The sequence below is a fragment of the Cervus elaphus genome, chromosome 23 (genome assembly GCF_910594005.1).
Source record: "Cervus elaphus chromosome 23, mCerEla1.1, whole genome shotgun sequence".
Taxonomy (NCBI): domain Eukaryota; kingdom Metazoa; phylum Chordata; class Mammalia; order Artiodactyla; family Cervidae; genus Cervus; species Cervus elaphus.
The window spans coordinates 2,673,535-2,690,077 of record NC_057837.1 but is presented as its reverse complement, the minus strand read 5'-3'; the positions used below and the strand labels follow the sequence as shown (position 1 = coordinate 2,690,077).

At 47.7% G+C, this 16,543-nt stretch overlaps 1 protein-coding gene across 1 annotated transcript; it reads right to left on the bottom strand.

The window, feature by feature from the left end:
* Positions 1-780: 780 nt before the first annotated feature.
* On the bottom strand, positions 781-16,111 carry LAMP5 (lysosomal associated membrane protein family member 5). Its single transcript, XM_043884854.1, has 6 exons — positions 15,441-16,111; positions 14,605-14,777; positions 14,095-14,226; positions 13,866-13,971; positions 12,382-12,570; positions 781-1,642 (listed from the first exon to the last, which is right to left on the bottom strand). Exons 1-6 carry the CDS (start codon positions 15,502-15,504, stop codon positions 1,464-1,466), a joined length of 843 nt encoding a protein of 280 aa, XP_043740789.1. The 5' UTR covers positions 15,505-16,111; the 3' UTR covers positions 781-1,463.
* Between the last annotated feature and the right edge of the window lie 432 nt (positions 16,112-16,543).

Below are 16,543 nucleotides of genomic sequence, written 5' to 3'. Positions count from 1 at the left end.
CCATTTCTTTGTGCAACATGCAGCTTTTATAAGGAATCAGGGCTTGTTCCTCTGGTACCAGGCAGACAGTGAAAAGAGATCATGCAGGGAAAGACTGAGGCTGACAGAGCAGGAAACGAACAGGTCAGAGGACAGCAGCTGATCAATACTTGCCAAGATTTGCTGGGATGATGGAATACTAAAGATGTGCTACTGTCAACAGGTGAAGACTTGGGGAGAAAACGCACAAGCTGCCTCTCGTGTGGGGGTGGTTTTTAAGGGGCTTGAGGGATCCCCCCACCCTAACACCAGAGGAAAGGATCTCCCTCTTCTTGCTCAGAACTGAAAAATGATTATTTAGGAGGTGGATGAAATCCAAACTATGTGCCTTTCTCTAAGGAATTTAGTAGGTTACATTTTATCTCAAAACTCAGCCAAAGCTACTATGTTCAGTCCAGCTTTTTAATACAAAATGAAATGCCAGACTCAAGATCAAGAAACATCAGAAACTATATTAGACCAACCATTCAAGAGGTGCCATTATTATCACCTCTCGGCCTTTTAGGTAAGATCAAGTGAAGAGGTGCCATCATTAAAACTACTTATATTTGCCAAAACAAATCCATGTCTTTCACCTGGAAAAGCCAACTCCCCCCGTCCCTGCTATTATTTTCCTGCTCTTTCTTGGCTTTTCCTCTTGCAGGAATGAAAAGCCCATCTTCATCATCCTCTTCTCTCCTGTAGATGCCACACAAGCCATTTTTGGTTTTGTCATCTTGTTTCAAGACAGCAGCCAAACACTAGACAGTAGTGTATTTTAATTCATTTTCAGAGACAAGCTCACATGGATTGATTCTTCAGGCCCCCATACCTGGACCTGACATATTACAAAGTCCAAACCACTCTGCATAGTTACATTAAACAGGCTCTTGTGCTGTGAATTCGCTGGGTGCAGGGAGCAGTGAAACATTCCCGAGACAATCACGAGACATGCAGAACGCCAGCCAGAAGCATGGGTCACATTCAGGGGTCTTGCTGCAGGGAGCATGAGGCTGTATTTTGTGTGTGCTGACGATAGTATAGGATAAGCCATCTGTGTTCAAGGGAGCAAAGCATCCAATGTTCCTCTTGAACTTTAAGGGGTGTCTTTCCAAAAGAACTGTGGTTCCAATCCTTACACTTCAGAGCCAGATATTCCTCCGAGTTGTATGTGTTGCTCCTTGGAGAGTCAAAGCCAAGCCACCATGAGCATGAAAGCTGACTGACCCTACCCTTCCCACTTCTCAGCATGGAAGGGCTATGTCATTCACCCCATGAATCCAGAAGAACCCCCCATCCCAGGTGTGAGCGTGGATGCAGGCCAAGCAAGCCTTGCGTACCCGAGTCAGTGTGCCTGGAGCTATGTTGGTGTATCCCCACGTGCAGGCGGGAAGTGCCGCTGTTTCCCCGGCTGGATCGGCTGCGGGCTGTCTGCCCAGCGGCCTCTAGCCCATGTGCTTATATTGGGACCGGTCCCTCGGGATCTGGACCTGGTTGGCAGTCATCTTGTGGTGGATGTGGTAAATCACCAGTGTGACCACAATGACGAGGCCCAGGATGAGCCCCAAAATCAGCGGCAAGGTTTCCTCCAACTGCTCCCGTTCATCCACTGGGCATTTATGCTCTGAAATGTGAAAGAAAAAGAAAGGCAATGAGCTCCTACCAAAAGATCCTGAATTATGATTAACTCCTACCAACATATTCTGAATTATGATTAATTATGATTAATTAAGTCCACTTAACAAAACCAAAAGGCAGATAGAGATGAAAAAATTTCTCAAGAAAAGGGAGGAGATATGTATATACACATAGCTGATTCACACTGTTGTATAACAGAAACTAATGCAACATTGTAATACAATTATATCCACCAACCCCCCTCCCCCACCACCCCCACTCCCCACCCATCTTGAGAAAAAGATTTCTCAAGGAAACTTCAGGGAGATCTTTTCTTCAGAAACAATATTTCCCAACCAACTCTAAGACTTAATCCCTTAATAGTTCTATACAGTGTAAAATAAAAACTTATCAATTACATAGGACAACATTCAAGTTCTTGGATTCCTAGCCTAGGTTAATAAACCATCCAGGACGTCCCTGGTGGTACAGCGGATAAGGATCCACCTTGCAATGCAAGGAACACTGGTTCAGTCTCTGCTCTGGGAAGATTCCACATCCCTCTGGCAACTAAAGTCTGTGAGCCACGACTAGCAAAGTCTGTGAGCCACGACTAGCGAAGTCTGGATGCCCTAGAGTCTGCACACTGCAACCACTGAAGCCCCTGCGCCTTGGGCCCCTGCTCCGCAGCGAGAGAAGCTGCTGCCACGAGAAGCCTGTCACCACAATAAAGAGCAGTCCCCTTCACTGCAGCTAGAGAAAGTCTAAGTGCAGCAACAAAGACCCAGCGCAACCAAAAGTAAAACATTTTTTTAAACATCCAGGTTATTTATGTAAAATTTCAGAGATTTTGCATTAGACACAGCCACCATCATTTTTAGTTTTTATTTAATCTTAAAAATTTTTTATTGATCTACACAGAATTACAAACAAATAGACATCTTTCAGGAAGTCTGAAAATACCAAGTGCTGTCAATGGTAGAGAGCAATTGGAACTCTTATCCACCATCAGTGGGAAACAATACAACCACTTTGTAAAACTATTTAGCAGTTTCTCGTAGACTTAAGTATACACCTACCCTGTACCCCAGCATTCCATTCCTAGGAATTTACCCAAGAACTATGGAAACACACAGACACAAAAAACTTGAACATAGAAGTTTCATTCATAATAGCTGAAAAACCAGAAACAACTAAATGTCTATCAAAGTGGAATGGATAAACAAATGCTGGTATATTCCTACAATGGAATGTAAACAATACTAAGGAATGAACTATGGCTACAAAATGGATAAATCTCAAAAACATGATGTTGAGTGAAACTGTCAGACACAAAGGAGTACATGTTGTATGACTCTATATGAAGTTCAAGAATGGGTAAAACTAAGTCTATGGTGACCAAAGTCAGAAAAGTGGGGAACAGTATGTCCTGGGGAACAGGACACCAGAGAACTTCAGGCATGAAAAAAATACTCCAGTGTTGATTTAAGTGCAGGTTGTGTGGTTGCAAGTCTAGGTAAAAACATACTGAGTTAATATTTCAGATCTGTGCATTTTGATATATGTACATTATAGTACCATCTTTTAAATGTGTAGAGTTTGGTGGATTTACACCCCACAACCCCACACATCAGAACTGGTGTTAGAATTACGGTGCCAAAGTTATTATCCTTAAGGGGATAAGGACTTTGGTGTATTTATGGGGAATAACATCTAATATACCATCCTTAAAGGAAGATGCAAGAGAAAAACATGACATATTTTGGCAAAAAATTATGGTTAAGATAGTTTACTTTTTAAAAAACTTTTTGCTGCCTTAGAAAAAATGACTGAACTAAACATATAACAAGAAGGAGGATATAAAGAGAGTATTAAACTATGGACAAGTCTGGGACTTCTTGTCTGGGCTGGTGGTCCAGTGGTTAAGACCTTGTCTTCCCTGGTCAGGGAGCAAAGACCCCACAAGCCTCATGGCCAAAACAACCCAAACCACAAAACAGAAGCAACACTGTAACAGACTCAATAAAATGGCCCACATCAAAAACAAAAAGTCATTTAAAAAACCTATGGACAGGTCAAAAGTAATTACAGGAAGATAAGGGGATGTCAAAAATTATCATGAAAAACACTGAATCCCTATCCTCCCCCACCCTCAATCACTAAGTGGTCAAATAAAGGGGAATTCCTGAGTACTCTTTCCCTGACTCACCATTCCAAAACTCACAAAGCTCCAGAAACAAGTGCTGTGTATCATTGATTTGACAGAAAAAGCCGGCCTGAACTAATAATGTCAGGCTGCTCTGATTCTTCTTCTCCTCTTTAGCATGAAGATTCGTGTGTTTCATTGAAGGGAACAGATTCATTAATATACTTTATTACAGGGGCTGCCATGGCGCTTCTGGATCTTATATAATATACGGATGATGCATTGTATTATCTTCCTAAAGTCCATGTAAGTCAGAAAGAGAAAGACATTAACGCATATATACATGGAATCTAGAAGCATGGTACAGATGAACCTATCTGTGGGGCTGGAATGGGGATGAAGATGTACAGAACTGGCATGCGGACACGAGGGGAGGGCGGGTGATCTGGGAGCTGGGGCCTGACAGACACACACTCCCACGTGTAAAATAGACTGCCGTGGGAAGCCGCCGTGCGGCATGGGCGCTCAGCTCAGGGCTCTGTGGTGACGGAGCCGGCAGGGCGCAGGGCAGAGAGGTGAGAGGGGAGGGGTACATGTGTGCACAGAGCTGACCCTCTTCCTTGTAGAGCAGAAGCCAACACAACATTGTAAAGCAACTAGATCCCAATTAAAAACAAGACAAAAACAAAATATTCCAAATTCTGAAAAACATCTGGCCCCAAGGATTTTAGATGAGAGATTGTGAACCCACAAAAGAAAGGCACGTATTCCCCTCTCAGGCTTTAGCCTGTTTTCAAACTTTGCCTTTAGTCCCCAGGAAAAGCAACATTTTACAGCACAACCCAGAACATATGTATACACACATAACTAAAACCAAAGTTTCATAAAACAATGGTTATCTTTACTTTGTGCTTCTAATAAGTTATCCTCCGTTCTATTCTCTTTCATTTAAAATAGTGCAGGCCCCACATAATGATCTTGGGCACTGAGTTTCCATGGGCTGCTCAGAGCAGAAAGGGGACACGTGTGTGGCTGCACTGTCCCTGCTGGGGGGAGAGCGTGTGCGATGTGCTCAGTCCTGGGAGGAGACACCACGAGGAGACGTGCACACGGGTTCCCTTCTGATCCAGCTGTGTATCCTTAGCACATCATTGTGGTAAACAGTAGCCGTGAGTACCATTAAAAAACTGGAAATAGAACTGCCATATGACCCAGCAATCCCACTTTTGGGCATACACACTGAGGAAACCAGATCTGAAAGAGACACGTGCACCCCAATGTTCATTGCAGCACTGTTTATAATAGCCAGGACATGGAAGCAACCTAGATGCCCATCAGCAGATGAATGGATAAGGAAGCTGTGGTACATATACACCATGGAATATTACTCAGCCGTCAAAAAGAATTCATTTGAATCAGTCCTAATGAGATGGATGAAACTGGAGCCCATTATACAGAGTGAAGTAAGCCAGAAAGATAAAGAACATTACAGCATACTAACACATATATATGGAATTTAGAAAGATGGTAATGATAACCCTATATGCAAAACAGAAAAAGAGACACAGAAATACAGAACAGACTTTTGAACTCTGTGGGAGAATGTGAGGGTGGGATGTTTCAAAAGAACAGCATGTATACTATCTATGGTGAAACAGATCACCAGCCCAGGTGGGATGCATGAGACAAGTGCTCGGGGCTGGTGCACTGGGAAGACCCAGAGGAGTCGGGTGAAGAGGGAGGTGGGAGGGGGGATCGGGATGGGGAATAAGTGTAAATCTATGGCTGATTCATATCAATGTATGACAAAACCCACTGAAATGTTGTGAAGTAATTAGCCTCCAACTAATAAAAAAATTAAAAAAAATTAAAAAATAAAAAAATAAAAAAAACAAACAAACAAAAAAAATAAATAAATAAATAGAATAGTGCTGGTCATGACCCACTGAAGCAGAGTCATCCTCTTTTTGGTATCAGTGTGATGAAACCATCTTCCCTTCTCAGAAAAATGCTTATAAAAGCACAAAATGAAAACATAAGATTACACAGAAAATGGACTACACTGAAATCAGCTATTAAAATATTTTAAAATAATTCAAGGGACAGTTATATATGTATTTATTAGCACAAATGTAGGCTGGCTTTGATTGCAAAGCAGTGAGAAGCATAATTGTTACTTTGCAAGATCTGCAGAAAATGTGGGCAGAAAATGTCTATGATTTCTACTAGTGACAAAGTCATGGGTATGACTCATACTACTGTGGGTTGTTACCTTTATTTATAATCCAAGGAAATGTTAAATATTAATTAGAAATCAGTGAAAATAGAGATGCAAATGTTTCCCTTTGAAATTTACAGAGCCCCCCCCCCCCCGCCCCAAACTCTATCCACAGACCCTATGAACACCAGGGTTAAGATCCTGTGTAGTAAACTGACGGGATAACCCACAGGTTATATAAGCACAGAGGATGGTTCCTCAATCCCTGCCTGGGAGAAAAGCATCCCTCAGCTTAGCCCGGCTCAGCATCCAGCTTCGGGTGTCCAGAGACCCCTGATTCTCTGTCCGCCTCCACAGGTTTTGGGCTCCCTCACGCCTCTGCTTTGGCCGTACTCATGGTTCTACAGAAAACAAAACAGAGGCCCAGGGTGGATGGTCTATGACTGGAAAAAAAAAGCAACCACCAGAGCAGTCATCAGAAAGAACTACAAGTAGTCAGATCAGACAGAAGAGGTGTCACCGGCGGCCGCCAGTGCCCTCAGGTGCCCTCAACCGCAACCTTGGTGCCACCATTGCAATCCTGATGTATCTTAGGGCGTTCTTCCAGATGTGAGATTTATTCTGTTTTGTCTGATGACCAGAGCATTTGAAAGCTGTCCTTACTCCCTGAGATGAGCAAATGTGTAAGGACTCTTCACTGTCTCCAAACGGGCAGCATGGAGCTGGACAAGCCGACTGCTTAGCTCTGCTGGTGCCGCCGGGCCCTCCGGCTGCAGAAAGCAGGCAGCGATGCCAGCTATGTGTGCCCTGCCGTCTGATGGGGCAGCGAGAGGAACGGGCTTGCTCCTCTTTTCATATTTTCTCTGGGCTGGCTCGAGACTCCTGTAACTTCAGCAAAATGTGTTTTGTGTACTGAGAAAGTGCTAAGATGAGTGGGCTTTGGAGATCTTTGGTTGGAGATAAGCAGAGACTCTCAGCAAGATGTAAGCACAACAGTAAATAAGAAAAGCGGTAACTGATGGAAGCTGATCTACCAGGTACAGTGTGCATGGGAAGTGCCCATAAACTCCTTCCCACTTCCTGTGAGCTCCACCGGACGGGGAGGGTGCCTACACCCCGGAACGGGGCGCAGCACACACCGACAGGGCCTTAGGCCCCTGGCAGTCACCATTCCCACCCATTCCCATGGGCTTTAACTCCAGGGCAGCTTAGACAGCCCAGAGAACCATCAGAGGTGGATGGCCGTTGGCGGGGTAACTCACACTCTTCCCCAGAGTCTCCATCAGGGTGAGCCCCAGTGCCCACCGGGGTATCTGCTCACTTACGCATCTGTACTACCTGCTAGCCTTCCCACCTCACTTTCCCACTCCCCGAGCAGTGCTTTTAGAAACACCTAAATAAGCTACCTGCCCTTACATCCTTACGGAGGATTGTTTCTTGGGGAACCCCACCTAAAACGCTAGGCTTCAGGACAGTAGCAAGAACGCAGTTTTCTGTGACTGGCTGGTGACATGGCCCTGCCCTGGGTCTCTGTGTTCCAGCCCTGGACACATCTCTCTGCAGTGTTAATAACAAGACTGTCTCTCTCTGGATGCTTCCTCAGGAGGCCCTGAGAAGGATGAGTTACCCAGGTGGTATGTTTCCTGGCTGGGAGGTTCCAGGTAAACCACAGGAGTATGCAATGCTCTGGATCGGCATCAGCACACCGTTCCCTGGTTTGCAGCACGGCAGCCAGCCTCGGGGCACTCTGCTGGGGATGGTGTGCATTCATTTTCAATAGAATACAGATTGTTTTTCTCAGAGTTCTGGGTAAAGTGCAGATCAAGTGGTATCTCCCAATCCCACTGTCAGCAACAATGATGAAGAGCTCAGGAATTCAGGGCACCGACCACCTTTCTGAAGGTGGCCCCTGCTTTCTCGTGTTTCCCAGCGGGAGCAGCTGAGAAACTTGAAGATGCGAAGAGTACAGGCTCTGAGACCCAAAGACAGGCTCCGGTCACACTGCTGGCAGCCGCCGGAGCACAGCCCTGGCTGGTCCCGTCACCTCCCTCAGCCTGTTTGTCCACTCAAACGGGGGTCTCAGCACCCCCTTCACAGGTCTCTCTGTCTGTGTCTCCCCTGGAGAATTAAGAAGGCTCCCGAAATGGCAACCCGCTCCAGTATTCTTGCCTGAGAAATGCCATGGACAGAGGAGCCTACTTGGCTACCTCCATGGGGTCGCAAAGAGTCAGACACGACTTAGCAGTGTATATGTGGTGACTTAAATGCCCATTAAACCTGAACATTTCACAAAGGGACACAGAGGCACCTTCGTGTTCCATTGCATTTCTTCTGTCATTACGCATGAGAGCTGCCTTTAACTCAAGCCACTGAAATAGTCTGCTCTGTTCCCTCCCGGGGAGGCACCACCCCCATCACAGAAGTCTCCAGAACCTCAAAGGGCCCCACCACCAGGAACGTGCTAGGGAAAGACAAGGGACCCCACACAGCAGGGACCGGCGAGCTGCCCTGAACTGCAGACTGAGCGTCACCACACCAACTGTATCTTTTATAGAAAGAAGCCAGCCTATACAGATTGGCCCCTTGGTGGTTTATGTTTGCACTGCAGGCTGAGATCAATTAACTCAAAAACCCGCCTGTGCCAAACTCAAATTTTGACACATTCACTTATTTAAAAAACCATCTAAACAAACCATCTAAACAACTAAACATGTAAACATCTAAAAAATGGCCTGAAGATCTGGTCATTTAGGGCCTACCCACTTTGGACACAAACCCCACCCAGCAGCTGTTCCCCTCTGAAGAGAGAGAAGCCCTGAGCTCTGCGGCCCGCAGAGCTCTGGGCCCCAGGACCCTTCCCCATGCTGTCAGGGGACATCACCCAGACATAAGACCCCTCACACCCCGCTCCCCATCCCCAGGATAGCGGCCCCCAGAGACCTTCTTCTGGAAGGTCCCCACACAACCGTGCCCAAGTGCCCCCCAGGAAGCTTGCGCATCACTACCTCTCATTGTCACATCATTTTCCTTGATCGGCTGGAAATCTCTCAGTCCCCCAGCACCGCCCCCCGCCCCCCCCCCGGTGCCTACAGTTTTCTATGGACCAGCGTCACCGGGGCGTCGTGGGCCCCGCCTCCAGACCGCGGATAAAAGATCGCCAGAGCTGCGCAGGGTGCAGACGGCTGTTCATCCGGGATCAGGACAGCAGCCAAGTTCAAGGCCCTAAAGGGGTCTGTGTGATCAAGATGTCAGCCCCACTTGAGCGGCTCTGTGAGTGCGGCGTGCGTGTCCACCCTCGCATTTCTCAGGACCTGTGATGCAGGCAGCTGGGAGACTAGCTCACCTGACGCCCTCATGCGGCGGATCCTGCGTGAACGAACGTGCCAGAAGCCATATACACAGCCCTGCCGGGGTCGTGACCAGACACCACCACCCGACTCCAACGCGGGCAGCCCCCACTCACGCCCGCAAGGCATCGCCCAGACAGCCAGGGCCTCTTTCTATTCTGGGAAGTGGGGGCCAAGTGCCAGGTTCTGAAAAGGCACTCCAAAAGCAATCTTTCAGATTCCACTAAAACAAGTAAAATGACCTCTTACAAAACATGCTGGGGGCAGGTGCTGAGAGGCACAGACGCGAGGAGCTGGCAACAAAAGAAGCCCGGCCACACAAAAGCACACCAGTCCACTGAGTGACTCTGAACGCGGCCTGCCTCCTCCCAGGAACCTCAAGGCGTGAGCCCCAGGGCACCATACAGGAGGCAACATCCTTATTATTATCCAGAAAAGCCTTGGTGAGACAAGTCTAATTTTCCTGTGCTGAATACATCTGCATTTAGGAAGTTACACGTCTTACAAACTCTCTAAGACAATCCGTTTAGACCCTGGAACTGGACTAAAATTGCTTTTTGTACAAAGAGTTCATTAAGTCTATGCTAAAATAATCACTGATTTTTAGGAAAGTGGCCCCAATCCTTATTTGGTACCCATTTACTCTTATTTCGTACGCAACTTTAACATCCGTGAGATTTGATTTCTCCATTCATAAATGACTATAAGCAACAATTTAGAAATAATCCATAGTGGGTTGGGGTGAGATGTAAGGAAATAGTAAAAGCAGCAATTATAGCACCAGTAGTACAAAAAAGTGAAGAAGTGCCTAAGAAGAGCAGACCAGGGAAACACAAAGAGTAATTAGAGACTACTGAAAGTACCCATGTAAACTCAAGAGCGTCTACTGGACGGACTCTGGGGACTCCATGATCCAAAACTTTCAAAGTGAATTTCTGGTCACTAATTAAGTCCAATTACTTTTAATTATATTTAATATTTTGAGTTTAAGAAAGACATTTCCGTTTTATAAATACCTTCACAACCAACAGTATTTTTGAGTGTTAACATCTTGACGTTTAGTTTCAATTTTGTAGGAAACACATTCAGATGGAATAGCCCATAACAGCCCATAACAATGTGGAATCACCTCCTCATAACAGGTGAGTGCAGCACTGCTGTTCTAAATCTATTAAATTCTGATTTGCTTAGCACTGAAGCATTTGCAGCTCTCTATTAGTTGAGCCTGGGGCTTCCCAGGTGGCACTGGTGTTAAAGAACCTGCCTGCCAAAGCAGGAGACATTAGCGACGCAGGTTCAATCCCTGGGTTGGAAAGCTCCCCTGGAGGAGGGCATGGCAACCCACTCCAGTATTCTTGCCTGGAGAATCCCATGGACAGAGGAGCCTGGCGGGCTACAGTCCGTGGGGTCGCAGAGAGTCAGCCAGGACTGAGCGACTAAGCACAGCGCATGCACACATTAACCGAGCCCACAGCTTCAGAATGTCAATTCAGCCAAAGTTCACAGGGCAGCTGCAATGTGCCAAGCACTGTATTAGGTGCTAAAAAATATGAAGACGAGAAAAAAGTAGGCCTTTCCCTCAAGGAGAGTTTAACTTAGGAATTCCTAAAGGCCTTCTGAATAATCTTGTGTGTACTTTGAGTGAACTTGTGTGAACTTTGAGTGAACTTGCGTGTACTTGTGTGTGAATAATCCTCTGTGTACTTTGAGAGGGGTAGTTGATGAAATCTGGATACCTTGGGAATTGTTTAATGATTTGCATGTGACCAGAGCAGGATTCCCTAATATTCTACACACACATTTAAATGGTGGCATTCACCTGGGGATCCCCAGCCCAAAGGTGAGCATCCATAGAGCAACCAAAATCTCATTTTTTAACCACAAAGAATAAATGAGAATATCAAACTGTCTCTAGCAACCTCCTCTGGACAATTGTCGTTGCTTAGTCACTCAGTCATGTCCAACTCCTTTGTGACCCCATGGACTATCGCCCACCAGGCTCCTCTGTCCATGGAATTTCCCAGGCAATACTGGTAGAGGTTGCCATTTCCTTCTTCAGGGCATCTTCCCAACCGTCTCCTGCATTGGCAGGTGGATTCTTTACCCTGACCGACCTGGGAAGCCCCTTCTAGACAACACAGAGAGAGAAAACAAATGACTAGAGGAGTTTGCTTTCCCTATGCTTGTCCAGTGTAAATTGTTGCTAGGTTTGGACAAATTGCAGAATGTGAGCTCCCCTACCTCTGCTGGAATGCAGAAAACCAAGAGAATGTGGATATTCCACATGCCTCTGCTAGGTCCTGCCTGATCCCCTTTCAAGGGCTGGAACAGACTGAGAGGCAGCTTTTTGCACTCCTCAGAGGGAGCAGATCATGGACCCTTCCCTCCTTGGGGCCTCTCTGGTGTCCCTCCCCATAAATATGAACGCTGGACAGAGGCACATCTTCATGAGCCTCTCTCTCTCTCTCTGTCTCACACACACACACACACACACACACACACACACATACCCCTATCGCATTTTGATCACACAAAACTTAGATTTACAGTGGTAGAACCTAGGGCTGTATGTGTCTAGAGACCATGAAGATACTGAAACCCATATAAGCAAAGACCTTTCTCCAATCCACGGCTCTCTAGATAACTAATTGGAATTTTCAGCTGCCTTTTCCTTGGGAAACTTGCATCAAAATTGTAGGCTTTTTTCCAGCTGACTGTCTTCCTATCCAGTCTCCTCTTTTGCCAAAGGAGGGGAAAAAGAAAACAATGGAAAAAATAAGGGAAATTGGGAGGAAGGAAAAAGGAACAGAGGGAGAAGGAGAGAGGAAAAGAAGGACATGAAGGAGAAAGAGCAGGAAGAGCCATTTTTTCAGTTGGCTTCCTTTAGTCTTTAAGACGCATCGCAGAGGGAGGCAGGGCCATGCTACCCTGAGACAGTCCAAGTGAAACAGCCTGGCGCCCTGCAGGTCACCTTCTGTCTCCAGCCTGAGTCAACCTCGGCTTCTTTCCTTCCTCCGGACTCCCCACCCACCTACCTTCACTGAAGACAAAGTCAGAGACGATGTCAAAGGGCTGGATGTGGACCGCGGACAGGATCATGGTGACTGTCTTCTGTGGGTCGCTGGAGGCTAGTGAGATGGTCTGCTGAGCTTGACATTCATAGGACTTCCCGGCTGGGGTGACCAAGGCAGAGAGGTGATGCGAGTTGGCTGTGTGCTTCCCAGCTGCAGGAAGGGTCCAAAGCAATGGTCAGGCTCCTGTGGCTAGCAGAACCCTCTTCATGGTGATCCAGACAGCTGGCTCTTGCCTCTTAGCCCACTCGCTGGCATGCCCTGTTACTCTGTCTGCCTAAGGCTCTGCAAATGTGAATGCCTCTGTCCTTTCATGAGCATGGGCTCCTTAAACAGTAATCTGGAAATTCGTTTTGGAAGCAGAGAGTGATACCTAAACCTCCAATCTTTTTTACTATATAAGATCTAACAGAGATTCCAAAAATAGGCAAAGAACAGTGACTTGGTTTTCTACATCTCACACTGCTCTGCAAAAAATAAAATATCTTTCTCAGCAAAGCACAGCGGCTGCTAGTGCTCTGGGCTGATAACCCTGTACAGACACCTAATTTCTGGAAGCCTGCCACCCTCTCTCTTCTCCTTCCCAGGATTAAAATTTTCCTTTTTTCAGTCTAATTAAACTGTGGGAAATATTTGAATATAAACTTTGATAAAGAGACGAAATTTCCCTTTTTACTGGATGATAAGGGGTGAAATGGAAGAGATGACATATATATCTTTGTATATGTTCAATAAAAATCTTGTCCTAACTCAGGTGCCCAGGTGATGGATGGCTTCATTATTAGTAGATCAGACAGTCTACAAAATAAATATATAAGTTTAAATGTGGTCTTGAACAGTGCCTGAAGATGCCAACATTATTATTTGGAGCTTGGATGTTCCTTGCCAAGATATTTTTGGAGGATCTGGGTGAGCTGATGGAGTGATGGGCATGAAAAAAGTAATAAATTTAGGACACAGTTCAGAATCCACTCTGGGGTGTCTGCAGTCGACTGAAGATGTGGTGAGGCCTGAGCCATGGGCCAAAAGATCTGAAAGGTCATCAAATTCCGACCCAAAATGAAAGTCATACTGCCCCCTTGGAATTTTAGCGCATAAGAAGAAAAAACCGGGGTGCAGAAGGAAATAAAAATACAGCCTTTGTCCTTCTCCGCATTCCTCTAAAGGACAAATCTTGAGAAAACCATCCTGAGGCAGCCACGGGCAGACAGGCCCTCAGGAGAAGTCTCATCCCGGTCAGGCTATGGCGAAGGCCTTCAGGCCCTGAGTTTGCTGCACGTCTCCAAGGCCTTAAGGCCAGAGGACCCAGACGCGCTCTCTTCCTCCATCCCAGAGAGCCAGCCCGGGGAGTTTCCAAAACCCTAAGGCATTCCGCTTATACACCTGTGATCCCAGCAGCGTCTGCTTTTCCCCAGGGTCCCTCTCCAGACCTGCTGACCTCTACTCACCACTGACCGCGTCTTTAAAGTGGGTCTTCTCTGAGGAGTCGTAGACAAACTGGACTTTGCTCAGCTTCCACGTTGCCTCTGGTCCCTTGGACGTGTTGTGACTTTCCTGCCGAGCGGAAGAGGTGCTCATGAGCCGCCCGCGCAGAGAGGGCCCGGGAGGCAGAGGGGCGGCCCCCACCCACCCGCACCCGGAGTCTGCATGGGCGCCGCCAGCCTCGCTAGCAGTTACCTTTACAAACAGCATTTTGAGTGCGTACGCGCGATCCACCCAGAACACCTGCAGCTCCGACTCGTCGTGGCCACAGTGGCCCTTCACCTCGGCTCCCCGGGTCAATGAGATATCCGCTTGCTCCGTGATCAGCTGGGAACACAGACGCCCCGCACCCCTCAGCGCGCGGGCCCCCCGTGGGGGCTGTAAAGGGCGGCGGGTTCAGACTCCGGGTCTGGCGCGCCTGGGCGCTCCTTCGCGCGCGCTCTCAGGTCCGGGAACATGCGGTTAGATGCTCTGCGTGCAGACCCGGCCGGCCGTTAGGGGAGCGGAGAGAGGGGGGGTTACTTTCCAAGCAGGCGGGGCGAGCAGAAGGCGTTACAAGCCGGAACCCCCATGCAGCATTCAGGAGCAGCCTGCAGGGCTTAGGGGGGAATAGGCGGGCGACCCAGGTCTTCACGGGGTCTTGAGGGAGGGTGCCCTTCGCCCCTGGAGCCCTAGGAACAAGCCGGGAGGGAAAAAGTGCCTTACATCCACGTAATTGCTGGCCCACACATCATAAGGGACAATAAATTTGGCTGCAAACTCTGCCATGAGACACGTCGTCCCATTTTCCCGCACCACAAATATATCTTTTTCAGGGTTAGTGGAAAGGCCTGAGAGATTTTCCACTTCTTGTTCTGCCGTGATTCGAGCCACTGTATCTGCGGAAAAAAACAAATCCTATCTGTTCGGGGCTCAGCGAGCCCACGCGTCTGGGGCTCAAGGTGGAGAGACATCACAGTCCGCAGGCTTCGGGGTGACAAAGTTCCTCGCCGGCTACCACGCGCTCTGCGGGCCGTTTCTCTGCCCCAGCGGCAACAAATTCGACTGCTGCTAACTTATAATAAAATTAAATTAGAAAACATTTAAAGCCTTAATGACTTGTAATCCGATGGCCTTTTTTCCTTCATTTTAGGCTTTTTTGTTGTTGTTGTTGTTGCTAAAAAAATTTTTTTCCATTTATTTTTATTAGTTGGAGGCTAATTACTTTACAATATTGTAGTGGTTTTTGCCATACATTGACATGAATCAGCCATGGATTTACATGTATTCCCCATCACAAAGGTGTCTCGCCAATGCTCTAAGCCACCAAGCAGGCCCGTGTGAGCACCGTGTCTGGGGGTTACCATACTGGTGTGTGGCTCTCTGGGGAATTCCCTGCTACCGAGGGGGGAGGCCCTCCGCAACCCCCCGCTCCCCCAAAGAGAACCGACCCGCAAAACGTGAGGTCCACTTTTTGACCTTAAGCTACCTGCCCTGCGGTGCCCGTTTCGTTCTCTGCAAAGAGTGCGCCCTGCTCTGACCGTCCCCAAAACGCTACTCACGGAAAAGCATCAGGAGAACTCGAAGTCCATTCACGCCGAGAAGGGCTCTTCTGCGGAGATCCATGCTCCCGGGGCCGCGAATAAGGCCAGCGGGTGCTGCTGCAGAGGCCGCCCGAGAGGGAATCCCTCCAAGTGGCGGCCGGAGGGAGCCGGGCGAGCGAGGGCGCGGGGGCCGCGAGAGCGGGCAGGAGGCGGGCGAGAGCTCGGCGCGCGGGCGGCCGCGGCGCGGACGGTACCCGAGCGGGCTGGTGCGAGTCCGCTCGCTGCGGAGGGGAGGATCGCGCGGCGAGGGAGCCGTCCGCGTCTGCGAGTGCTGAAAGAATTCGGTTGTGTTGCAGAAGTGACGGTGGCTGGGTTCGTGCAGAGGTCCAGTGAGACTTGGGAGGGCTCGGATTTTCCGTGAGTCTGTTTCCTGTGCTGCAGTTGCATCGGCAAAGATGATTCTGTCCTGAGAAACTTAATAGCACCTCAGACTTCTTCAATATCCCTACCAGTGATTAGGTGGTGAAGACATCACACCACTGGAGTCCTGGCTTCTGAAAATGCATCCGGTTCCTGAAAGAAAGCGGGAGAGCACCATTTGTTGCTGCTTTGGGGGAGGAGGAGTAGGCAGGAAGAGAGAAGAAAAATGCTATGGCAACAGCGCCTGCATTTTGGAGACATCCCCTTTCTCCCCTGCTTTCAATGAGATCAGGGTTTAAAGTTAAATTAACGCCTCCTCAAAGGAGATCGTCAGTCAGTGCAGTATATCTGTTCCGGCTTATTTTCTGTGAGTTCTGTCCTCTGATTGTATGAAGACTTTTGAACGCTGGGGTCAGCCCTCCTTGCTCATTATATTGTGGCTACTGTGCCAAGAGGAATGTAAGTGAACTCGAAGTTTGTGAGGGTTATTTAGGTTCTTTTAGGACAATCACAGTTACATAAACACACACACACAGATATTACTCTCCAGCCTTTAGTGGGACAGAAAAACAAATACTACTGAGTTAATTCCTATATTTACATTTTCAGTAGCTTGCTTAATTTTAAATTTTTGCTCTATAAATCAGAATCAGCTCTTTCAGCAATAGATACACTGTCTTAATTGTAGTGATGTCCAAATA

Coding starts and splice junctions, on each gene's coding strand:
- LAMP5 (XM_043884854.1), bottom strand. CDS start 15,504: ATGGATCTCCGCAGAAGAGCCCTTCTCGGCGTGAATGGACTTCGAGTT. Junction 14,778..15,440: donor AGTTCTCCTGATGCTTTTCC/GTGAGTAGCGTT, acceptor TTTTTTCCGCAG/ATACAGTGGCTCGAATCACG. Junction 1,643..12,381: donor TGACTTTGTCTTCAGTGAAG/GTAGGTGGGTGG, acceptor TTCACATTTCAG/AGCATAAATGCCCAGTGGAT.